The sequence below is a fragment of the Malaclemys terrapin genome, chromosome 4 (assembly GCF_027887155.1).
Source record: "Malaclemys terrapin pileata isolate rMalTer1 chromosome 4, rMalTer1.hap1, whole genome shotgun sequence".
NCBI lineage: Eukaryota > Metazoa > Chordata > Testudines > Emydidae > Malaclemys > Malaclemys terrapin.
The window spans coordinates 115,736,284-115,756,222 of NC_071508.1; the positions used below are offsets into that span (position 1 = coordinate 115,736,284).

At 46.8% G+C, this 19,939-nt stretch overlaps 1 protein-coding gene across 7 annotated transcripts in view; it reads left to right on the forward strand.

Annotated features, from left to right (window-relative positions):
- The first annotated feature begins 285 nt into the window (after positions 1-285).
- Positions 286-19,939, forward strand: part of TSHR (thyroid stimulating hormone receptor) — a 238,602-nt gene continuing 218,948 nt past the window's right edge. For 4 of the 7 annotated variants that reach the window (XM_054024855.1, XM_054024856.1, XM_054024858.1 and 1 more), the window contains exons 1-2: positions 288-472; positions 997-1,330. In XM_054024855.1, coding sequence (XP_053880830.1) covers positions 1,146-1,330 — 185 coding nt within the window. In that variant the 5' untranslated portion in view covers positions 288-472; positions 997-1,145. Of the gene's footprint in view, positions 473-996; positions 1,331-19,939 lie in introns of those variants that run through there. The other 3 variants (XM_054024860.1, XM_054024861.1, XM_054024859.1) reach the window with 2 other exon arrangements.

A 19,939-nucleotide genomic window follows, 5' to 3' on the forward strand; every position in this document is an offset into this window, starting at 1 on the left:
CACAGCATGATCGCTCGTACGCTCACAATCCATATCTGAAACAAACCACGCCACTCACCCTCTCACACTAACCTCTCACACTCTCCCTCAGCCTCGCACAACCCCGTGCGCGCTCACTCTCTCTCGCGCACAAACACTGTCGCCTCTTGCCCCCAGGCCTGTCCCCTCCCTGCCGCTCTCGGCAGGTGGCCCTGTCGCCCAGCGGCTGGGCCGGCTCGGCTCGAGGCACTGCCTGCGGTTGCCGCTAGGTGGCCGATGCGGACAGCCGTTGGAAGCGGTAAAACGCGGAGGATAGCGACTCTGGTCCGCGTCCCAGCTGAGACTCGGAGTTGAGAAGCAGCTGCCGCCGCCACCGCCCGCGCTGAAGTGATGTGCCCGGCTGAGGGAACGGCCCCAGGAGCCGCCTTCCCGGCTCTAAACGCAGCGTGAGGGGAAGCTCCGCGCCCAGCAGCGCGGCCCGCAGTTTGTCCTGGTGAGGGGCGCTCAGGGTGGAGCGGGGCAGGGCAGCCCTCTGAGGGGCTGGGAGCACAGCGGGGTGCGGGGAGCGGTTCAGGAGGAGGAGGAGGTTGACCGTGTGTGAAGGGGCTCTGGCGGGGCAGTGCCTGGCAAAGCTTGTCTGCGGGTGTGGATCATGGTACATGGGCTGTGGCGTCTGGAAGAATGAGTCTGTTGGAGGCGATAGTGTACCTGGGGAGAGTTGTGGGGCTGGGAGCCGAGTCGGGGGGGGGGCGCACATGGCGGGGGTGGAGCGGGGTGCCCGGGGAGAGTTCGGGGGGAGAGGGGTGGAGCTGGGAGAATGAGTGACTGGAGAAAATTGGGGGAGTGGGGTGCCTGGAGAGAGTGGGGGCAGTGGAGTGGGATACCTGGGGAGAGTTGTGGGGAGGGGGTGGTGTGCCTGGGGAGAGGGAGGCATGAGGAGACACAGCAGCACAGGGGAGGCAGGGTACTCAGGATTTCTGTTTTCTGTGTAATGATATCTCTTCTGCTTCCCTTTAGGGAGGAGGAGGTGGCTTTTTGGCAAGGTGCAGTTTCCTACTGCCCCACTCTTTGAATGACAGAAGAGTCCTGTGCCATCTGTATCCTTGGTTGCCTTGTTACCCCTCCATTGTGAGGCAGGGGACTGATGAAGTAGCACCAGCAGCAGGATGTGCAAGATGCTGTGGCTACTGGTAACTTTCCAGGTCCTGCTGTTGCTGGAGACTGTGCTGTGGAGCACAGGCACAAAGATATGCCCTTCATCAGAGTGTGAGTGCTCAGACTTGGACCACTACAAAATCACCTGCAAGGAGACACATCTCATTCCCAGCTTTCCACAGGACACCAAAACCCTGTGAGTAATCAAGTGGAGTCATACAACGGCTTTGTGTAAGGACTTGGAGGGATACACTCAGAGCTGGTACCCTGTGACACATGGGGAGGGAGAAGGCAGTGAGATGTGGTGAATGCTGGTACTCAGGCCTCTGAGTACCTAGGGATGGAAACAATGATATTCAGACGCTATAGGTAACTGTGGGTGAGGAGAGCAGTGACCTTCAGACCCTGCAATAATGTGCAGGGTATAGAATCATAGAACTGTGAGGGACCTCAAGAGGTCATCTGGTCCAGGCCCCTGCACTTGTAGCAGGACTAAGTATTATCTAGACCAGTGTTTCCCAAACTTGGGATGCCACTTGTGTAGGGAAAGCCCCTGGCGGGCCAGGCAGGTTTGTTTACCTGCCCCGTCCGCAGGTCTGGCCGATCATGGCTCCCAGGGCTGCGGTTCGCTGCTCCATGCCAATGGGAGCCGCTGGAAGCGGCGCGGGCTGAGGGATGTACTGGCCGCGGCTTCCAGCAGCTCCCATTGGCCTGGAGCAGCGAACCGCAAGCCAGTGGGAGCCGCGATTGGCTGGACCTGTGGACGGGGCAGGTAAACAAATCGGCCCGGCCCGCCAGGGGCTTTCCCTACACAAGCAGCGTCCCAAGTTTGGGAAACACTGATCTAGACCATTTCTGACAGGTGTTTGTCTAACCTGCTCTTAAAAATCTCCAATGATGGAGACTCTACAACCTCCCTAGGCAATTTATTCCAGTGCTTAACGACCCTGACAGTTAGGAATTTTTTCCTAATGTCCAACCTAAACTTCCCTTGCTGCAATTTAAGCCCATTGCTTCTTGTCCTATCCTCAGAGGTTAAGAAAAACAATTTTTCTTCCTCCTCCTTTTAACAACCTTTTACATATTTGAAAACTGTCATCACGTCCCCTTCAGTCTTCTCTTTTCCAGACTAAACAAACCCAATTTTTCCAATCTTCCCTCATAGGTCATGTTTTCTAGACCTTTAATCATTTTTGTTGCTCTTCTCTGGACTCTCTCCAATTTGTCCACATCCTTCCTGAAATGTGGCGCCCAGAACTGGACACAGTACTCCAGTTGAGGCCTAATCAGTGCGGAGTAGAGCGGAAGAATTACTTTTCATATCTTGCTTACAACACTCCTGCTAATACATCCCTGAATAATGTTTGCTTTTTTTGCAACAGTGTTACACTGTTGATTCATATTTAGCTTGTGGTCCACTATGATCCCCAGATCCCTTTCCGCAGTACTCCTTCCTAGGCAGTCATTTCCCACTTTGTACATGTGCAACTGATTATTCCTTCCTAAATGGAGTACTTTGCATTTGAGTGTGATGAGTATGATGGACCTTTGGACCTTGTAAGAGCTTAGATGGGACGTGGAAAGTCAGGCACTGAGAGTACTTATAAGCAAGAAGATGGGAAGATTGGATCCTATGATTAATATACCTGGAAAGGGAGGAGGGACAAGGTGGGGTAAGTCAGACACTGTACCCTAAAAATGAACATAAATCAGATGTGCCACTGCCAAACAGAATAGTTCCATACAACCTCACCATATTTACTTTTCCTTTTTGCCCCATTTTGATGGACAAGATATAACTGTACAGGAATTTCAAAAGGACATGGAATTCATTTTTGATCCAAAAAAGAGATGTGGGGGGGGTTGCAAGGTTATTGTAGAGGGAGTTGCGGTACTGCTACCCTTATTTCTGCGCTGTTGCTGGTGGCGGCACTGCTGCCTTTAGAGCTGGGCAGCTGGAGAGCAGTGGCTGTTGGCCGGGAGCCCAGCTCTGAAGGCAGAGCCACCACCAGCAGCAGCACAGAAGTAAGGATGGCATGGTATGGTAGTGCCACCCTTACTTATGCACTGCCGCTGGCAGAGCGCTACCTTCAGAGCTGGATGCCTGCCGAACAGCCACCGCTCTCTGGCTGCCCAGCTCTAAAGGCAGCTCAGAAATAATGGTGGCAATACTACGACCCCCCTAAAATAACCTTGTGACCCCCCTGCAACTCCCTTTTTTGTCAGGACCCCCAATTTAAGAAATGCTGGTCTCCCCCGTGAAACCTGTATAGTATAGGGTAAAAGCACACAAAAGACCAGATTTCATGGGGGAGACCAGATTTCACAGTCCGTGATGTATTTTTCATGGCCATGAATTTGGTAGGGCCCTATTCATAGTAATGAAAGAGTACATTATCTGAGATAGTAGTAAATTGGAGGCATGTGAGAGTGATAGATACCTCTCCTTTTACAGTCTTTTTTTGCAAGATACAAAATGTTTCTAACCCCAAAAGAGAGACCCTGGTTTGTTTGTAACATTCCAGTAAAAAAAAACAAACAATAACTCCTAATTTATTAAACTGGGAGTTAAAACCATTTCAGGTTATTTGAGAACCCTAATTAAAATTATAGATTTTAACGGGATGTTAAAATAATCAAGTTATTTTAGTAATGAGCTTCTCAGGAATATTTAAACCCTAAAGAAATAGGATCTCACAGAACCAACTTCTTACCTGCAAGTCCAGCTAAAGAAATGTTTACGTGCTTTCCATTGTTTATTTGTGTGCCTTGTAATTTTTGTACTATTGGACTGCAGCTATTGAAGTATTCCAGTTGTTAGGGGATATTTTTGAATTTCAGATTAGACTCATTTGTTCTTGGAGATGCGAACTTGAGGCTTTATGTGGTTTAGTTTATAAATGTGATAATATTGTACAGAGATAATGCTTACTGTATGTCTTGGGAATCTGTGCTGCTAAACTGTAAAAACAGATAGCTCTCAACTCTTGAGACAGGAATTTAAATCAATTCATAGAAATGTCTGAAATCCCCAAATAAAATTGGAGACACTCTTTTTGGAAAAGGGGTGCATAAGAACATAAGAACGGCCATACTGTGTGCATGTCATTCAGTATCCTGTCTTCCACACGTGGCTAGTGCCACATGCTTCAGAGGTAAAGAACAGAACAGAGCAGTAATCAAGTGATCCATTCCCTGTTGTGCAGTCCCAGCTTCTGGCAGTCAGGGATTTAGGGACACCCAGAGCAAGTGGTTGCATCCCTGACCATCTTGGCTAATAGCCATTGATGGAGATATCCTCTATGACCTTATCAAATTCTTTTTTTGAAGCCAGTTATACTTTTGTTATACTTTTGGCCTTCACAATATCCCCTAGCAGTGAGTTCTACAGGTTGTGCATTGTGTGAAGAAATACTTCCTTATGTTTGTTTTAAACCTGCTGCCTATTAATTTAATTTGGAACCGCTTGGTTCTTGTGTTGTGTAATTTACCCTTTACACTTCCTTATTCACTTTCTTCACACCTTTCATGATTTTATAGACATCTATCATATCCCTCTATTAGTCATCTCTTTTCTAGCTGAAAAGTTCCAGTCTTTTTAAGTTCTCCTCATATAGAGGCTATTCCATGCCTATACCATTTTGTTGCCTTTATTTGTACCTTTTCCAATTCTAATATACCTTGGTAGAGATGGGGCGACCAGAACAGCACATAGTATTTGAGGTGTGGCGTACCATAGATTTATATAGTGACATTATGATGTTCTCTGTCTCGTTATCTATCCCTTTCCTGATGGTTCCTAACATTTTGTTAGCTGTTTTGACTGCTGCTGCACATTGTTTTCAGAGTTTTCAGAGATAGTTACGTGATGAAGGAAGGCTGAAAGAATTGGGTTTGTTTAGTTTGGAAAAGAGAAGACTGAGAGGGGACATGATAGCAGTTTTCAGGTATTTAAAAGGGTGTCATAAGGAGGAGGGAGAAAACTTGTTCACCTTAGCCTCTAAGGATAGAACAAGAAGCAATGGGTTTAAATTGCAGCAAGGGAGGCCTAGGTTGGACATTAGGAAAAAGTTCCTAATGGTCAGGGTGGTTAAACACTGGAATAAATTGCCTAGGGAGGTTGTGGAATCTCCATCTCCGGAGATATTTAAGAGTAGGTTAGATAAATGTCTATCAGGGATGGTCTAGACAGTATTTGGTCCTGCCATGCGGGCAGGGGACTGGACTCGATGACCTCTCGAGGTTCCTTCCAGTCCTAGAATCTATGAATCTATGAATGAGAAGCACATAAAAATCCAGCATATGGAAATCTAATATTTTCAAATACCAATTTCTAATGAGGGGCTTTAGGAAAATGAGGATGATCACCAAAGAAATTAAATAAAAAAAGCATGCAGAAACTTTAATTCCATCAAAACCATAGAAAACAGCTACAAATTGTTTTCAGACTGTTTGGGTGCAGTCTAATAATCTGTATCAATGGAGTTGTCTCACAACCCTTTGAAACATTCTGGTGACCCAGTTTTGGGTCTAGCTGAAGTCTAGTGAACTGAGTCATAGGATTGTGAGTTAAAATATTTGGGTTCTGATTTTGTTACTGACTTGCTATATGACTTTGGACAAGTCATTTAATCTCTTTTGTTTTCTCCATCTATAAAATGTCAACAATAATACATATATACCTTTCTGTTTTCCATACACACAACATCCATAACACTTAATTATTACTGTTTATTTTATATTAAGGAAAATGAGAGAGCACAGAGTGTCAGACTCCTCTTTAATGTACTGAATCTCTCTGCTTCACAAAATGGCAACAGTCTCTGCAGACTGCAGATTTCTAGAAGTTTAGTTTCAGTTGTTAATTGAGAATAAAGCAAGATATACTTTTCTGTTTGAAATAAAGTACATAAATGTCAAAAACCTGAAAAAATTGTACAATTCTAGCAAAATCATAAAACTTTTTAAACATTCTTACGTGGCTAACCGGTTTTGTAGAACTTGTAAACCTAAATGATTGATTGTGGTAAATATGGGAGTAGACTGGCTGCTTTTGGGGACAGTAGGCGGAATCTTGAAACTTTAGTTGCAGTTTCACCCAGTTTTTTCAATCTGAACTGTTCTCTTTTTGTCTGTCCTACTTTAGAAGAGGAGCATACAGTCTCTTTTTTGTTCGCATTTTAAGCGAGGCGTATGCTTATAGGAAATTATAGAAAATGTTTATTTCAAAGCTCAGCTGGTGGAACAGTCTCATGAAATCCAGCCAGCAAAGCTTGCTTGTCTTAGACTGTTCTTACTGTACTTATCCAAAAATGACTAGTGCAGGTGCTTATCCAGAATGGACCACTGCACAGCAGTTATTCATGGAACAGTTTATTTTTCAGGGTTAGAATTTTGTTTTTGCAGTGGAGTAAACCAGATAAATAGAGATTGGCATATATGTTATAGGCATAGCTGGTAGTGCTGCCTATTATTGTCACCCGACAATTTCAAGACCCTGTTTTCAGTGGCTTATAACTTTGCCAGACTTTAACTCAGGGGTGGCCAACCTGAGCCTGAGAAGGACCCAGAATTTACCAATGTACATTGCCAAAGAGCCACAGTAATATGTCACCAGCCCCGCATCAGCTCCACCCCCTGCTTCTAGCATCTCCCGTCCACTGGCTGCCCCGCCGATCAGCGCCTCCTCCTCCCTCTCCGCACCTCCTGATCAGCTGTTTTGTGGCGTGCAGGAGGCTCTAGGGGGATGGGGGAGGAGCGAGGGCATAGCAGGCTCAGGGGCTGGAAGGAGTGGAGGGGGGGCAGGGCCTGTGGCAGAGCCAGGGGTTGAACAGTGAGCACCCCCCGGCACATTGGGAAGTTGGCGCCTATAGCTTCAGCCCCGGAGTCGGTGCCTATACAAGGACCCGAAGATTAACTTCTAAAGAGCCGCATGTGGCTCTGGAGCCACAGGTTGGCCACCCCTACTTTAACTGTTTATGCTGAAATTTTCCATGCTGGGTGTCTGCCTTGGGCTGATTATTTTATTTAAATTTTTTGGGAAACTGTCAGCAAAAATGGTTCAGCAGTTTCTGAGAACACAGTAATTGAAATACATTATTTTGCCCATGTTAAAAGAAATTCTTATAACCATTTCACTGAGAACCCTTTTGTTCAGGAACTTGAAATTTGGCAGTGGGTGGTGTTTGTGTCTGGGAAATGCTTTTTGCCCAAGTTATAAGCCACTGAAAAAGGTCTCAATTGGCAAATGGTCAGTAGAAACTTAGAGAATTTAGCTCCTAAACTCTAACAAGAGTCCATCTCTTCTGAGCATGCTCCATCCCAGGGCTGAAGGGTCTGAGCATGATTTTCCTACAACTGTTGTTCTGGACCACCAGAACTGAGAACAGGGAGACTATGACCAGGTCTACACTGCAAACTTACATTGGTATAACTGCGTCGCTCAGGGGTGTGAAAATCCACAGACCTGAGTGACGTGGTTATGCTGATCTAACCCCCAGTGTAGACCGCACTATGTTAATGGGAGCGCTTCTCCCACTGATATAGCTACTGCCTCTTGTGGAGGTGGATTAACTATGCTAATGGAAGAAGCTCTCCAGTTGGCATAGTAGCATCTTCACTAAAGCACTACAGTAGTGTAGTTGCACCACTGCAGCTTTTTAAGTGTAGACCTGCCCGATATCTCCAGTGTTCTCTGTGCCCCAATGCTGACTTCCCAGGCAGCGTGGAGGAAGAGTGCAGCCTGACTTAAATGTAGAGGGAACAAGAGCTGCATGGGGGGTGGGGAGAAGGAGTAGATTAGGATAAAGAGCTGGGGGGAGCAGGAAACTGTAGGAACTGGCAGGGAAGGGAGAGAAAAAGGCTGAGGGCATGTCTACACTTAGGCCATGTTACACTACAAAATTACATCAACCTAATTTATGTTGGCGTGCAGCCACCACAGTTATTAAATTGCTTGTGTGTGCGCACACTTGTCTCCTTGTGTCAATGGTGCACATCCTCATCAGGAGCACTTGTATTGATTGTATTGTTAGTGTGGGGCATTGTGGGATGGTTCCTGAAAACCAGTAATAGTTGACATAAGCAAGACAGTGTCTGCACTGACACTGCGTCGACCTAATTACATTGCCGATTTAGTAATACCACCTCCCTGAGTAGCATAGAGGGACACTTCAGTGGGAGCCAAATTTAAGTGAAGACACTTCCACAGCTAGGTTGAAGCAAGACAGTTTATGTTGACCTACCCTGTAGCATAGACCAGGTCTTATAGTGCTGCAGTGGCACAGCTGCAGCACTTAGTGAAGATATTAGTATCAAGAATGAGGAGATTGGTGTGAGGAATAATGGCCATTACTTTGTGGCCTGAGTTGCTATTCAGAACTTACATTATTGAAAAGTAAAACATTATTGTAATCTGGTTTATGAGTGTAATGTGCATTAGTTTAGATTTATAAAAAGGCACTCCTTCAAAGGCTCTGGGAAACCAGACATCAGTTCGAATTGCAAAGATATATAAAAAACATGCTGTTAGCTTTTCTATTTTACAGAAGCCAACAGGCTCTGATAAACACACCAATACCCTGCAGTACTTCAGATATTATCCATCCATTTGTCCTCTAACTCTCTCCAAAATCCTGGAGAAACTGTCAGCAAAACCATGCACAAGTCCCACCTATCTCCTATGATGATCACATGGACTCCTCTGCTGTACTCTGCAGTGAAGCCACAGCAGCATATACACCCCTATTTGGGATGTTGGGTACCTACTTGAATGGCTAGCCTGTGCTGCCACCGCTTCACTGCTGCTGTTATTTGCATTAGCCAGATCAGCATTTCTCAAACTGGGAGTCCCTATCCAAAAGGTCATAAGGCTATTGGAGGAGGGAGGTTGCAACAACTGTTAGATCCTTTGCATTTCATTACAGTGCTTAAATAATTAACTAAGATTACCATACATCCATGTTTTCCAAGACATGACTTCTTTTTTGATTCTCCGATCTCCATCCACATGGATTTTTGAAATATGAACAAACTTCCATGATTGCGAGCTGGGTGGCCAGAGAGCGGTGGCTGCTGGCTAGCATTAAGCTCTGAAAGCAGCGCTGCCGCCAGCAGCAGCGCAGAAGTAAGGGTGGCGTGGTATGGTATTTTTGGGGGAGAGGGTCATCACAGCCTGAAATATTTTCAGAGGGGAGCCTAGCAAAAAAAAGTTTGAGAATTCCTGAACTAGATCAAAGCTAGCTTGGGTATGTCAAGAAGTGCTGCAGTCACACCTCTGATAGCAGTGTAGACTATCCTGACTCTGGCAGTATGTAAGTTCAGCATCAGCTTGGAACATCCACTAGCCAAAGTAGCTCCGTATCTGGCTTAAGTGGCATCCATCTCCCTGCTTTTATCTCTGAGAACCTGGTGCCAAGGTCCTCAGATTTCCCCAGGTTGACCTATTTCAATGCTGATATTCTGGCACTGTTGACAAAGTTATGAGGTCTCTGGGTCACACTGGTATGACTGAATTAGACCCTGGCATCTTGGCACCATTGACCCAATGTATTGACCAAGATTGCCTAGGATCCAGCATCATAGATCCCGGTGAACCACTTGATTAGGTGGTCCGGTGTCCATTATAGTAAGCATTAATGTTACCACAAATTCCAGGTAATCTGAATCTGGTGTTAAGGTTTCAGTACCACTTACCTAAACTGGTCCAGCACCAGTATAAGTAGTGTTAAACCAGGAAAAATCTGAGGAATGAAAACCATGCCTACTGAGTCTAGTGCCAAGGATCCCAGCATAACTTGAAGTGACTCAGTGCACAGTAAAAGTGGCACTAAGGTTGATCTTAGTTGAAGTGGCTATGTACCCAAATCAAGTGGCAATAGGAACCTCAGATCAATCTGAGTCAAAATGTAATTCAGTGCCAAGAACTAGCACTAATAACTTGGGTAAGTTTCTTGATGAAGTGGTTTGGTGTCCAGTGTCAGGAACACTCAAATCCCTAGGTCTGCACAGGAGAACTGGGTCCCAGGCTGGCATGATTCACTGTCTCTGAAGTGCTACTTGCCAGAAGAGTATTATACCCTGCATAAGTGTCACCAAGATTCCCTGATTTGTCACAGGTTCAGGAGAATTACATATTGTGATGCTTTAGGTCAAGTATAAGTGGCACATAGGTCCCTAGACCTATTTACATCAATTGAGTCTGGTTCAGAGAACCTGGCACCATAGATCTCTGATCCTTCGGGGTCTGGTAGGTTGGCACCTCTAAAATCTGGGTCTACTATCCTGGTCTCACTTATGTACTACTGAGATGTGATATCTATCAATGATTTATTCCCAGAGCCTGTAGGGATAGTTAACTGAAGCTCTAGGCATTCCTTTTATTGAAGTCTTTCCAGATGAAATTGGTAGAACTGTTCAATGTTTCCAGGGCCAGGTTCTGATGAGGACCTGGAGCAGTGTTAGTTGGCACTGAAACCCTTCAGAATTGTGTTACAGGTTTTCCCCAGATGGTATGGATAGTGATTTCAGCTTCCACCTGTGCCTGCTTTGGTCAACAGTTCTCACTCACCTTGCAATACTCTAGCCTTTGGCGGGATTGCTCTGTGTACTACTAGGGTTATTTAAGATGACTGCTTTGCCATCAGGGTTGTACCGAAGGAAACTGGAATTCTTTAGATTAGTATACTTGGTTGTGCTGTGAGTGCCACAGGATGGATGTATTAATTTAGTTGCCCAAATGATATTTCTGCATGTATCTCTCTTGGTATGGAATTGGAATCTTGTTTCTCAGAATGTGTTGGACCTCTGGTCTGCTACTTGATAGAATATTACATGAACTATACACCTGACAAGAGGACATTGCTCCTAACCATAGCTACTGCTTGGACTTATTGAGATACAGACCACCACATAGGCTGTTTTCTATAAACTGTAATCTATATGGAAAATGTGATTTGGTCAGTCAGTGCCCTCATCCCCATTTCCAGTCTCAAATCACCTCTGTTTCTATCTCAAACTGGTTACTAGCATGACTGTATTTCCCCAAGTCTCTTTTACATTCTTGTTAATCCAGGTCTTCATTCTCCTGCATTTATCAGAAGGTATTCAGCTAAGCTGATGGCAGCCTCAATTGCATGGCTTCTCTCTCTTTTGTAGAATTTGCAAAGCTGTTGCTTGAAGCTCTCTCTATTTTTTTTAATTGCCCTTCACTGAGGTCTGATGTTAGAGAGTGAAATTTTGGTCACTTCAGTACACACTTGACCTGTCACCTACAGGTCATGCTTGCTTTGGCAGTATTGTAGTTCTTGTTCACCTAGAGTGCCTGCACCCACCTTCCTAGGGGTTTGTAGTGCTTGCTGATCTCCCATAAGTGGGAATATGTAGAGGCCACTCAAAGGAAGGTGAGGTTACTTACCAGTAACTGTTGTTCTTTGGGAGTGTTGTCCCTGTGTATTTACATTTCCCACCCACCTTCCTCACTTTGGAGTGTCAGGTAAAGAATTCCAAAATTAGGGAAGAAACTGGAAGGCAGTTGGTGTCACTCCTCCTTTTACACTCTCAGAATCTTTTGCAAGGTAAAGGGGTATGTGGCCCTAATTGACACTGCTCGCTAGAAGAATTCTGCAACTTGATGCCAGTAACAAAATATCCCTCAAATGTGAATATGGCAAGACTATCAAGTAACAGTAGCTACTGGTCAGCATCCTCTTGTTCCTCATGGTGAGTTTACATGTACTATTAGGTGAAAAGCTGAAAGAACATTGTTGGCCTTCATCAGAGGTCTGCCACCAGGTGCTTTTGGGAAGTGGGGATGAGGCTAAAGTTGTTGAGGGATGGTGTTGTGCTCTCTCTACTAATTTCCTTTCCTTTACTGTATGTGGGAATTACACAAATGCACTTTAGGAAGAAGAAGCCTTTTAATTTGCTGCATTAGCATAACAAGGGGCAATAAAGCAATTTTTTTAGGCTGACATCCTTTAGTAACTGGCCTCATCACATAATATTAAGATGTTTTATCTTTATCCAATGCCCTCTTTGCACCACCTAAAAAAATGGTACATGAGTTACTAGCATGTTTCATCTACTAATGTCATTTAGTAGTAACAAAAAGAGGACTTGTCAGCTTTCCAGCAGCTATTTTTAAAAAAGCCATCAATGTACTTTTTAGCTTGGAATAGTGGGGATTGTTTTTGTTTTTTTTTACGTCTTTGATAATTAAGATGCTTTTTGGGTGGTTGTATCCTTTATTTGATTTCTCTTTTGCAGTAATTCATAGATTTTTAAGGCCAGAGGGGCATTGTGATTATCTAATTGGACATCCTACATAACACAGACCATATAACTTCTTTTAATTTAATTCCTGCTTCATGCCTAATAACTGTGGTTGAACTAGAGCAAATTTTTTAGAAAAAATATTCAATCTTGATTTTAACATTTCCTGTAATGGAGAATCCACCACAACAGTTGGTAGGTTGTTCCAGTGATAAATTACCCTCATTATTAAAAAATTGTGCCTTATTTTTAGTTTCAATTTGTCTAGCTTCAGCTTTTGACCATCTGATCTTGTTATACCTTTGTCTGCTCGATTAAAGAATCCTCTATTATCAAATCTATTTTCCGCATCTAGGTACTTACAGACTGTGATCAATGCGCTCCTTATCTTTCCCTTTGATGATATAGATAGAATTGAGCTCCTTGAATCTCTCACTGCAAGGCATGTTTTCCAGTCCTTTATTCATTTTCATGGCTTTTATGAACTTTGTTGAATTTATCAACATACTGCTTGAACTGCGGATACCAGAACTGGACACAATATTCCGGTAACAGTTGCACCAGTACCAAATGCAAAGGTAATACAACCTCTTTACTCCAACTTGATATTCCCCTGTGTATACATCTAGAAATAACATTAGTCCTTTAGCCATAGCATCACACTACAGGCGCATGTTCATCTGATTATCCACCATGACCTCCAAGTCTTCTTTTTAGAGACACGGCTTCCTAGGATAGAGTTTCCCGTCCTGTAAGTATGGCTTTCATTCTTTGTTCCTAGATGCATAACTTTACATTTGGTTATGTTGAAATGCATTTTGTCTTGCACCCAGATTACCAAGTGATCTAGATCACTCTCATAATGATTGTCCTCTTCATTATTTACCTCTCCCCAAATCTTTGTTGTGCAGTACCAAGTTAAAAGCCTTACAGACATCTATTACATCAACATTATTACCTTTATCAACCAGCCTTGTAATCTCATGAAAAAATATCACATTAGTTTGATATCTAATTTTCCATAATCCCATTTAGATTGACATTAATTATGTTACAAGGACTTCATTAATAAAGAATTAAAAGAAAGTATCAGCACCATTATTTTGCCTGGGATCAAAGTCTGGCTGTATGACGAAGTGGGATATGTCTGGGTCAAATTATGACTTGTTGAACATGTCTAAACTTGCTTGAGGGCAGCCTATTGTAAAGCAGCTGTCTAGAATGGATTACCCAGGAAAGGTACTTGATACTTCATTGAAGGACTACCTCAGGGAAGCCATTGAGATGGCAATCTAGGACTATTGGCATTGACTGAAATCAACTACTGGTCACCTTTCGAGATCCATGGATCCTTCACAAGCATATGGTATACCTCATCCAGTGCACTAAATGCCCTAATAACAACTACGTGGGTGAAACCAGACAATCACTATACTCTCAAATGAACTCTCACAGGAAAATAAGAAACAACAACACTCTGTCAGTAGTGGGTGGATGCTTTTCACAAAGCGATCACTCTATATCTGACCTATCAGTCCTCATCCTCAAAGGAAACCTGCAGAACACTTTCAAAAGACGAGCCTGGGAGCTTAAATTCATTACTCTGGTAGACACTAAAAATCATGGACTGAACAGACACTCTGGATTTATGGTTTATTACAATAATCTGTAACCCACTAACCCCCTCTTACTGTGCTATGTATAGCTCAGAATTTTATCCCAAACTCTCATGTGTAACTGGGCCTTGACATACCAGTTTGTTCTCCTTTGTTTATGTTGTTGTTAATCAAAATGCCCTACATACTGATCAATTTTCCATGCCAGCATTTGTTACTTTAGATTATCACAACTTCATACACCCATAAGTCAACTCTTCCTGGCTCTATGTAATATTCAAATCTGACGCTATCACCCCCTACATTAAGTACAAATAAATTCTGGGCTCTTCCTCTCACTCACATCTGTCCTTATAAATCTTGGATTCATTCACTCTCTTCCCCCAAATTAATGAATTCTAGTCTGTTTTCCTACGTATTTTATGTATTCTACTGTTTAGTTTACAAATCAAAACAGGAATTTCTTCTTTGAGTGCTTGCTCATATCGATTTCAATTAGGTGTGCGCACGCCGTGTGCACATCGTCGGAGAATTTTCTACCCTAGCAACACCCTGTGGGTCGGCTTGGGAGCCACCTGGAGTGGCGCCTTCATGGCACTGAATATATACCCCAGCCGACCCAGCGCCCCCTCAGTTCCTTCTTGCTGCCCGTGATGGTCGTTGGAACTGTGGAGCACGGCATAGCTGTCCTTCACTCTCCCTAGCTTTCCTCGTTATATATTGTTGTAGATAGTTCTTATGTATAGTTATAGATTTAGTATAGTTTAGTAGTTTAATAGCGGTTACAGAGTAGTTATAAGTAGTTAGCGGGGGTAAGGGGGTTTTCATCTCCCCCTTTTCTCCCTGCATGCAGCTGGGCTCATGCCCAAGGCTCCTGGCTTTAAACCGTGCACGACCTGCGCTAAGCCTATGCCATCGGGAGACCCCCATGACTCTTGTCTAAAGTGTCTAGGGGAGTCTCACCAGACTGATAAGTGCGGGATCTGCAAGGCTTTTCGGCCCAGGACCAAAAAGGAGCGGGACTTTCATCTTAAACAGCTCCTTATGGAGGCGGCACTTAGCCCAGACATTCCTTCGGCATGCCAAGCTCCGGCATCGAATGCCTCGGTGCGCAGCGCCCCGGCGGCGGCCTCGGGTACTGCACCACGAGAAGACGCGGATAAGACCCCACGGCACCGTCCTCCATCGGCACCGGGTCCGCTGCGAGCCCCTCGGCGCCGTTCCCTGTCTCCGGGTCACAAGAGACCCCGTAAAACACAGGAGACTGCTACGCAACAGCAGGCACCGGCGCCCCCCGCACTGACTGCGGAGTCACGTCCGGCATCGGAACGTCCGAGGTTACAGGCGCCGTCATCAACACAGTTGACTCCGGCACCAGTAGCAGGGCCATTGAGTCCGGTGTGGACTGGCTCCCCGCCCCATTCCGTGGTTGAGCCGTGTCTCCCGTCCATGCTGGAGACGTTTGCGACGGCGATAAACCTCATTGCCCTTACGGGACTGGCACCGTCTCAGACCGCGGCACCGCATGCGCTCCGCACGGTGCAATCCAGGGGCAAGCCTGCCCTGCTATGCCCTCCATCTCCGAGCGTGGACTCTCGGCACCGCTCTCAGTCTCGGAGCAGGTCCCAACGCCGCTTGCAGTCCCGGCACTGGTCTTCATCATGGCGCCGGTCGTACTCGCGGCCCAGCTCTTCCTCCCAGCACCGGTCCACCTCTCGGCACCGACCCGAGCATCGGTACCACTCAGAGTCCCGACGCAGTTCCCGGCACCGGTATGAGCGCCGATCCCATTCGAGAGGCTGCTCCCGGCACCGATTCTACAGACGGTCTTCTTCGCGATCCAGATCTGGGTTCCGGTACTGGCATGGACATCGGTGCCGTTCTCACTCCCGGTTCCGCTCCCCGGCACCGCACAGAGACTGCTCTCCCGTGGACCGGCACCGCTCGGCACCATTCCAGGAGGAGCCAGCGCAATCACGCTTGGCACCGCCCTGGCCCTCAAGATCTGCATCTCGCTCTTCTGAAGGTGCCTCCCGCTCAGCCTATCCTGCTCAGGGTCAGGCAGCGGACGACCTGGGCCATTGGCAGGATGGGGCAGAGGACCCTAGACAGGACCCTGCACATTGGTCTTTCTGGACACCATGGGCATATCACCAGGCACAAGGGGCTCCACTACCGGCCTCTCGCTCGGCACATTCGGAGCCCAGGGTACCGGAGGCCACCATTACCTGTCCTCCCCATGGGGGTATGGAGGCTCCTGTGTCAACACCCACGCAGGCCCCAGACCCCGGTACAGGGGATCCTGGACATCAGGGACCCTCGGACCCAGACTCACCTCTGGATCCTTTACCTCCTGAGACATCTTCCTCGTCTTCCCCAGGTGAGGCGGTGGCGGGCACGACAACCTCGGGCCCACCCCCGATAGACCTCTGTGCCCACCAAGACCTGCTATGTAGGGTGGAATGGAACATGGATCTCCAGTTAGAGGAGATAGTGGAAGTGGAGGACCCGGTGGCGAGCATCCTCTCAGCTGATGCCCCGTCCCGGGTGGCGTTGCCCATCATCCGCATGATCCAAGCTAACGCCAACACCATATGGCAAACCCCTGCCTCCATCCCACCCACTGCCAGAGGGGCAGAGAGGAAATACTTTGTCCCCTCTAAAGACCATGCGTATCTTTATACCCACCCTTAGCCATGTTCACTAGAGGTCTCCTCAGTGAATGCAAGAGAGCGCCATGGTCAACAGGCGGCAGCGCCCAAATCGAAGGACGCCAAGCGGTTCGATTTGTTCGGACGTAAGATTTACTCAATGGTGGGTCTGCAGCTCAGAGCCGCAAACTAACAGGCGCTCTTGAGCCATTACAATTACAACTCATGAAACTCCATGGGTAAATTTAAGGAGTTGGTCCCTCAGGACTCGAGAGAGGAGTTTGGGGCCCTAGTAGAGGAAGGTAAAAAGGTGGCTAGGACCTCCTTACAGGCCTCGCTAGACATAGCGGACTCTGTCGCTAGAACACTGGCTTCCGGTATAGCCATGAGACACAAATCCTGGCTCCAGGTGTCTGGTTTGCCATCAGAACTGCAACAGACCCTACAGGATCTGCCATTTGATGGTCAGGGGCTGTTCTCGGGCAAGACGGACTCTCGGTTGCAGAGACTAAAAGACTCCAGAATCATCATGCGCTCCCTGGGGATGCATGTCCCAGGACCCCAGCGCAGGCCATTTAGGCTCCAGCCCCAGAGGTTCTACCCTCCTCCTCGTCCAAGATAGGACTTCCCTAGAAGGCGTGGACGAGGGGGTAGAAGGAGGTCGACCGGCCCCCCAACCCTGTCAGAACCAAGGCCACCTTCAGGGCCTAGACAAAATTTTTGAAGGTGCGCTCGAGGACGGCGTACTAGCCACCACCCAGAATCCATTCCCTTTATTTCGGGATCACCTCTCCCATTTCCACCGTTCTTGGTCCCTTATAACCTCGGACTGTTGGGTTCTTCGCACGGTGGAAAGGGGATACGCTCTTCAGTTTTCTTTGCCCCTCCCCCCCCCCCGGCCCTCTTCAGGGACCCTTCTCACGAGCATCTCCTTACACAGGAGGTTTTTACTCTCCTTTCTATGGGGCTATAGAGGAGGTTCCATCAGAGTTAAGGGGCAGGGGGTTTTACTCCCGCTACTTCCTGATCCCCAAGTCAAAAGGGGGTCTTCGACCCATTTTGGATTTACGCGGACTCAACAAATTCATAGTAAAGTTGAAGTTCCGTATGGTCTCGTTGGGGACCATTATCCCTTCCCTGGATCCTGGAGACTGGTACGCCGCCCTCGACATGAAGGACGCATATTTTCATATAGCAATCTACCCTCCGCACAGGCGCTTCCTTCGATTTGTAGTAAACAACGTACACTACCAATTTGCCGTCCTTCCCTTCGGCTTGTCCACGGCTCCAAGAGTGTTCACCAAATCTATGGCCATCGTGGCAGCATACCTTCGTTGACAAAGGATACGGGTGTTTCCGTATCTAGACGACTGGCTGGTGCGCGACCACACCAGGGAGCAGGTTCAATCCCACGTCCAAACCACACTACAAACATTCCACAAGTTGGGCATCTTACTCAACAAAGGAAAGTCTACTCTGGAGCCAACCCAGAGAATAGAGTTTATCGGGGCAGTCTTGGACTCCAGACTCGCCCACGCTCTTCTGCCAGACACTCGGTTTCAGACCATCGCAAACATCATCCGCAGCCTCCAGGGCTTCTCGACTTCCATGATAAGGAAGTGCCTCGGCCTGTTGGGACACATGGTTTCTTGCACTTACATAACCAGGCATGCCAGACTTCGGCTCCACCTGCTTCAGGCCTGGGTGTCATCTGTGTACCATCCTTGTCGGGACAGCCTGAACATGGTGGTGACGGTTCCGAATTCGGTCTTGATCTCTCACAACTGGTGGCTGAACCACAAATCAATGTGCGAAGGAGTGCTGTTTCACACCCCACAACCCTCCCTGTACCTGGTCACGGACGCATCATCTCTCGGTTGGGGCGCGCACCTCGGGGAGCACCAAACGCAGGGCCTGTGAACCGCATCCGAACTAGCTCTGCACATCAATGTTTGAGAGCTGATGGCAGTGCGCCTAGCCTGTCAGGCGTTTCGCGGTCTCCTACATGGCCGTTGCGTGGCAGTCCTCACAGACAACACCACGGCCATGTTCTACATCAACAAGCAAGGGGGAGCCCGATCATCTCTCCTATGCCAGGAGGCCATTCGCCTGTGGGAATTTTGCATTGTCCACTCGATACATCTCATGGCATCGTTCCTCCCTGGAGTCCAGAACACTCTAGCGGACCGTCTCAGCAGGTTCTTCCAAACGTATGAGTGGTGGATATCATCCACTCCATCTTCCAGAGGTGGGGATTTCCGCAGATCGACCTATTCGCCTCACACGCCAACAGGAAGTGCCACGTGTTCTGCTCCCTCCAGGGGCGATCTCCGGGCTCCCTGTCAGACGCTTTCCTGCTACCGTGGAAGGACCAGCTGTTCTATGCTTTCCCTCCATTTCCACTGGTCCACAAGGTCCTGCTCAAGCTACGCAGAGACAAGACATGTATGATTCCAGTCGCTCAGGCTTGGCCAAGACAGCACTGGTACACCACGCTCCTGGAGCTGTTGGTACAGACTCCGATCACGCTTCCATTGTACCCAGACCTGATCTCTCAGGAAAAAGCTCCAGTACAGATTGCTGGAATATATTTTACATTTTAACATGTCCATTTTATATATATATATATATATATATATAATGTAATATTTTAGGTTGCAAAGGCAGAATTTTTGTCCTGAGAGACAGGTCTGGGTACAATGGAAGCGTGTCACCCGACTCTGTCACCCTGACCTGCAATCGCTCCACCTTACAGCGTGGATTCTGCATGGTTGACTCAGGCGGAGCTACGATGCTCACATCCCGTGCAGCAGGTTCTGTTGGGCAGCAGGAAACCCTCTACATGGGTCACTTACTTGGCCAAATGGAAGCGCTTCTCCTGTTGGTGCGAGCAGCGGGCCACGCCACCCTTGCAGGCATCTGTGACGTTGTGCATTCTATATGGTTTTATAAAAACATGATAATAAGTGAATATAATGTCACTGGGATAGTTTTATAAAGATTTGATAATAAGTGAATATAATGCAACTGGGATATGCTTCGTGCAAAAGGTCTCTTGTAAGGTATCATTACAAAGGTCATAATCTACTGTGTGATCATCCTATTTGTAGAAATGTACCACTCTTGTATCTAAAACTAGAAATATAAAACATAACTCTGAGGGCCTATTGTAATTATGTAAAGTGTGGGCCATTAATGATGGTTTGGAATCTTGATGACTCCCATTAACCAGGACCATTGTCTGCAGATGGCAGTGTTTACCTGTTA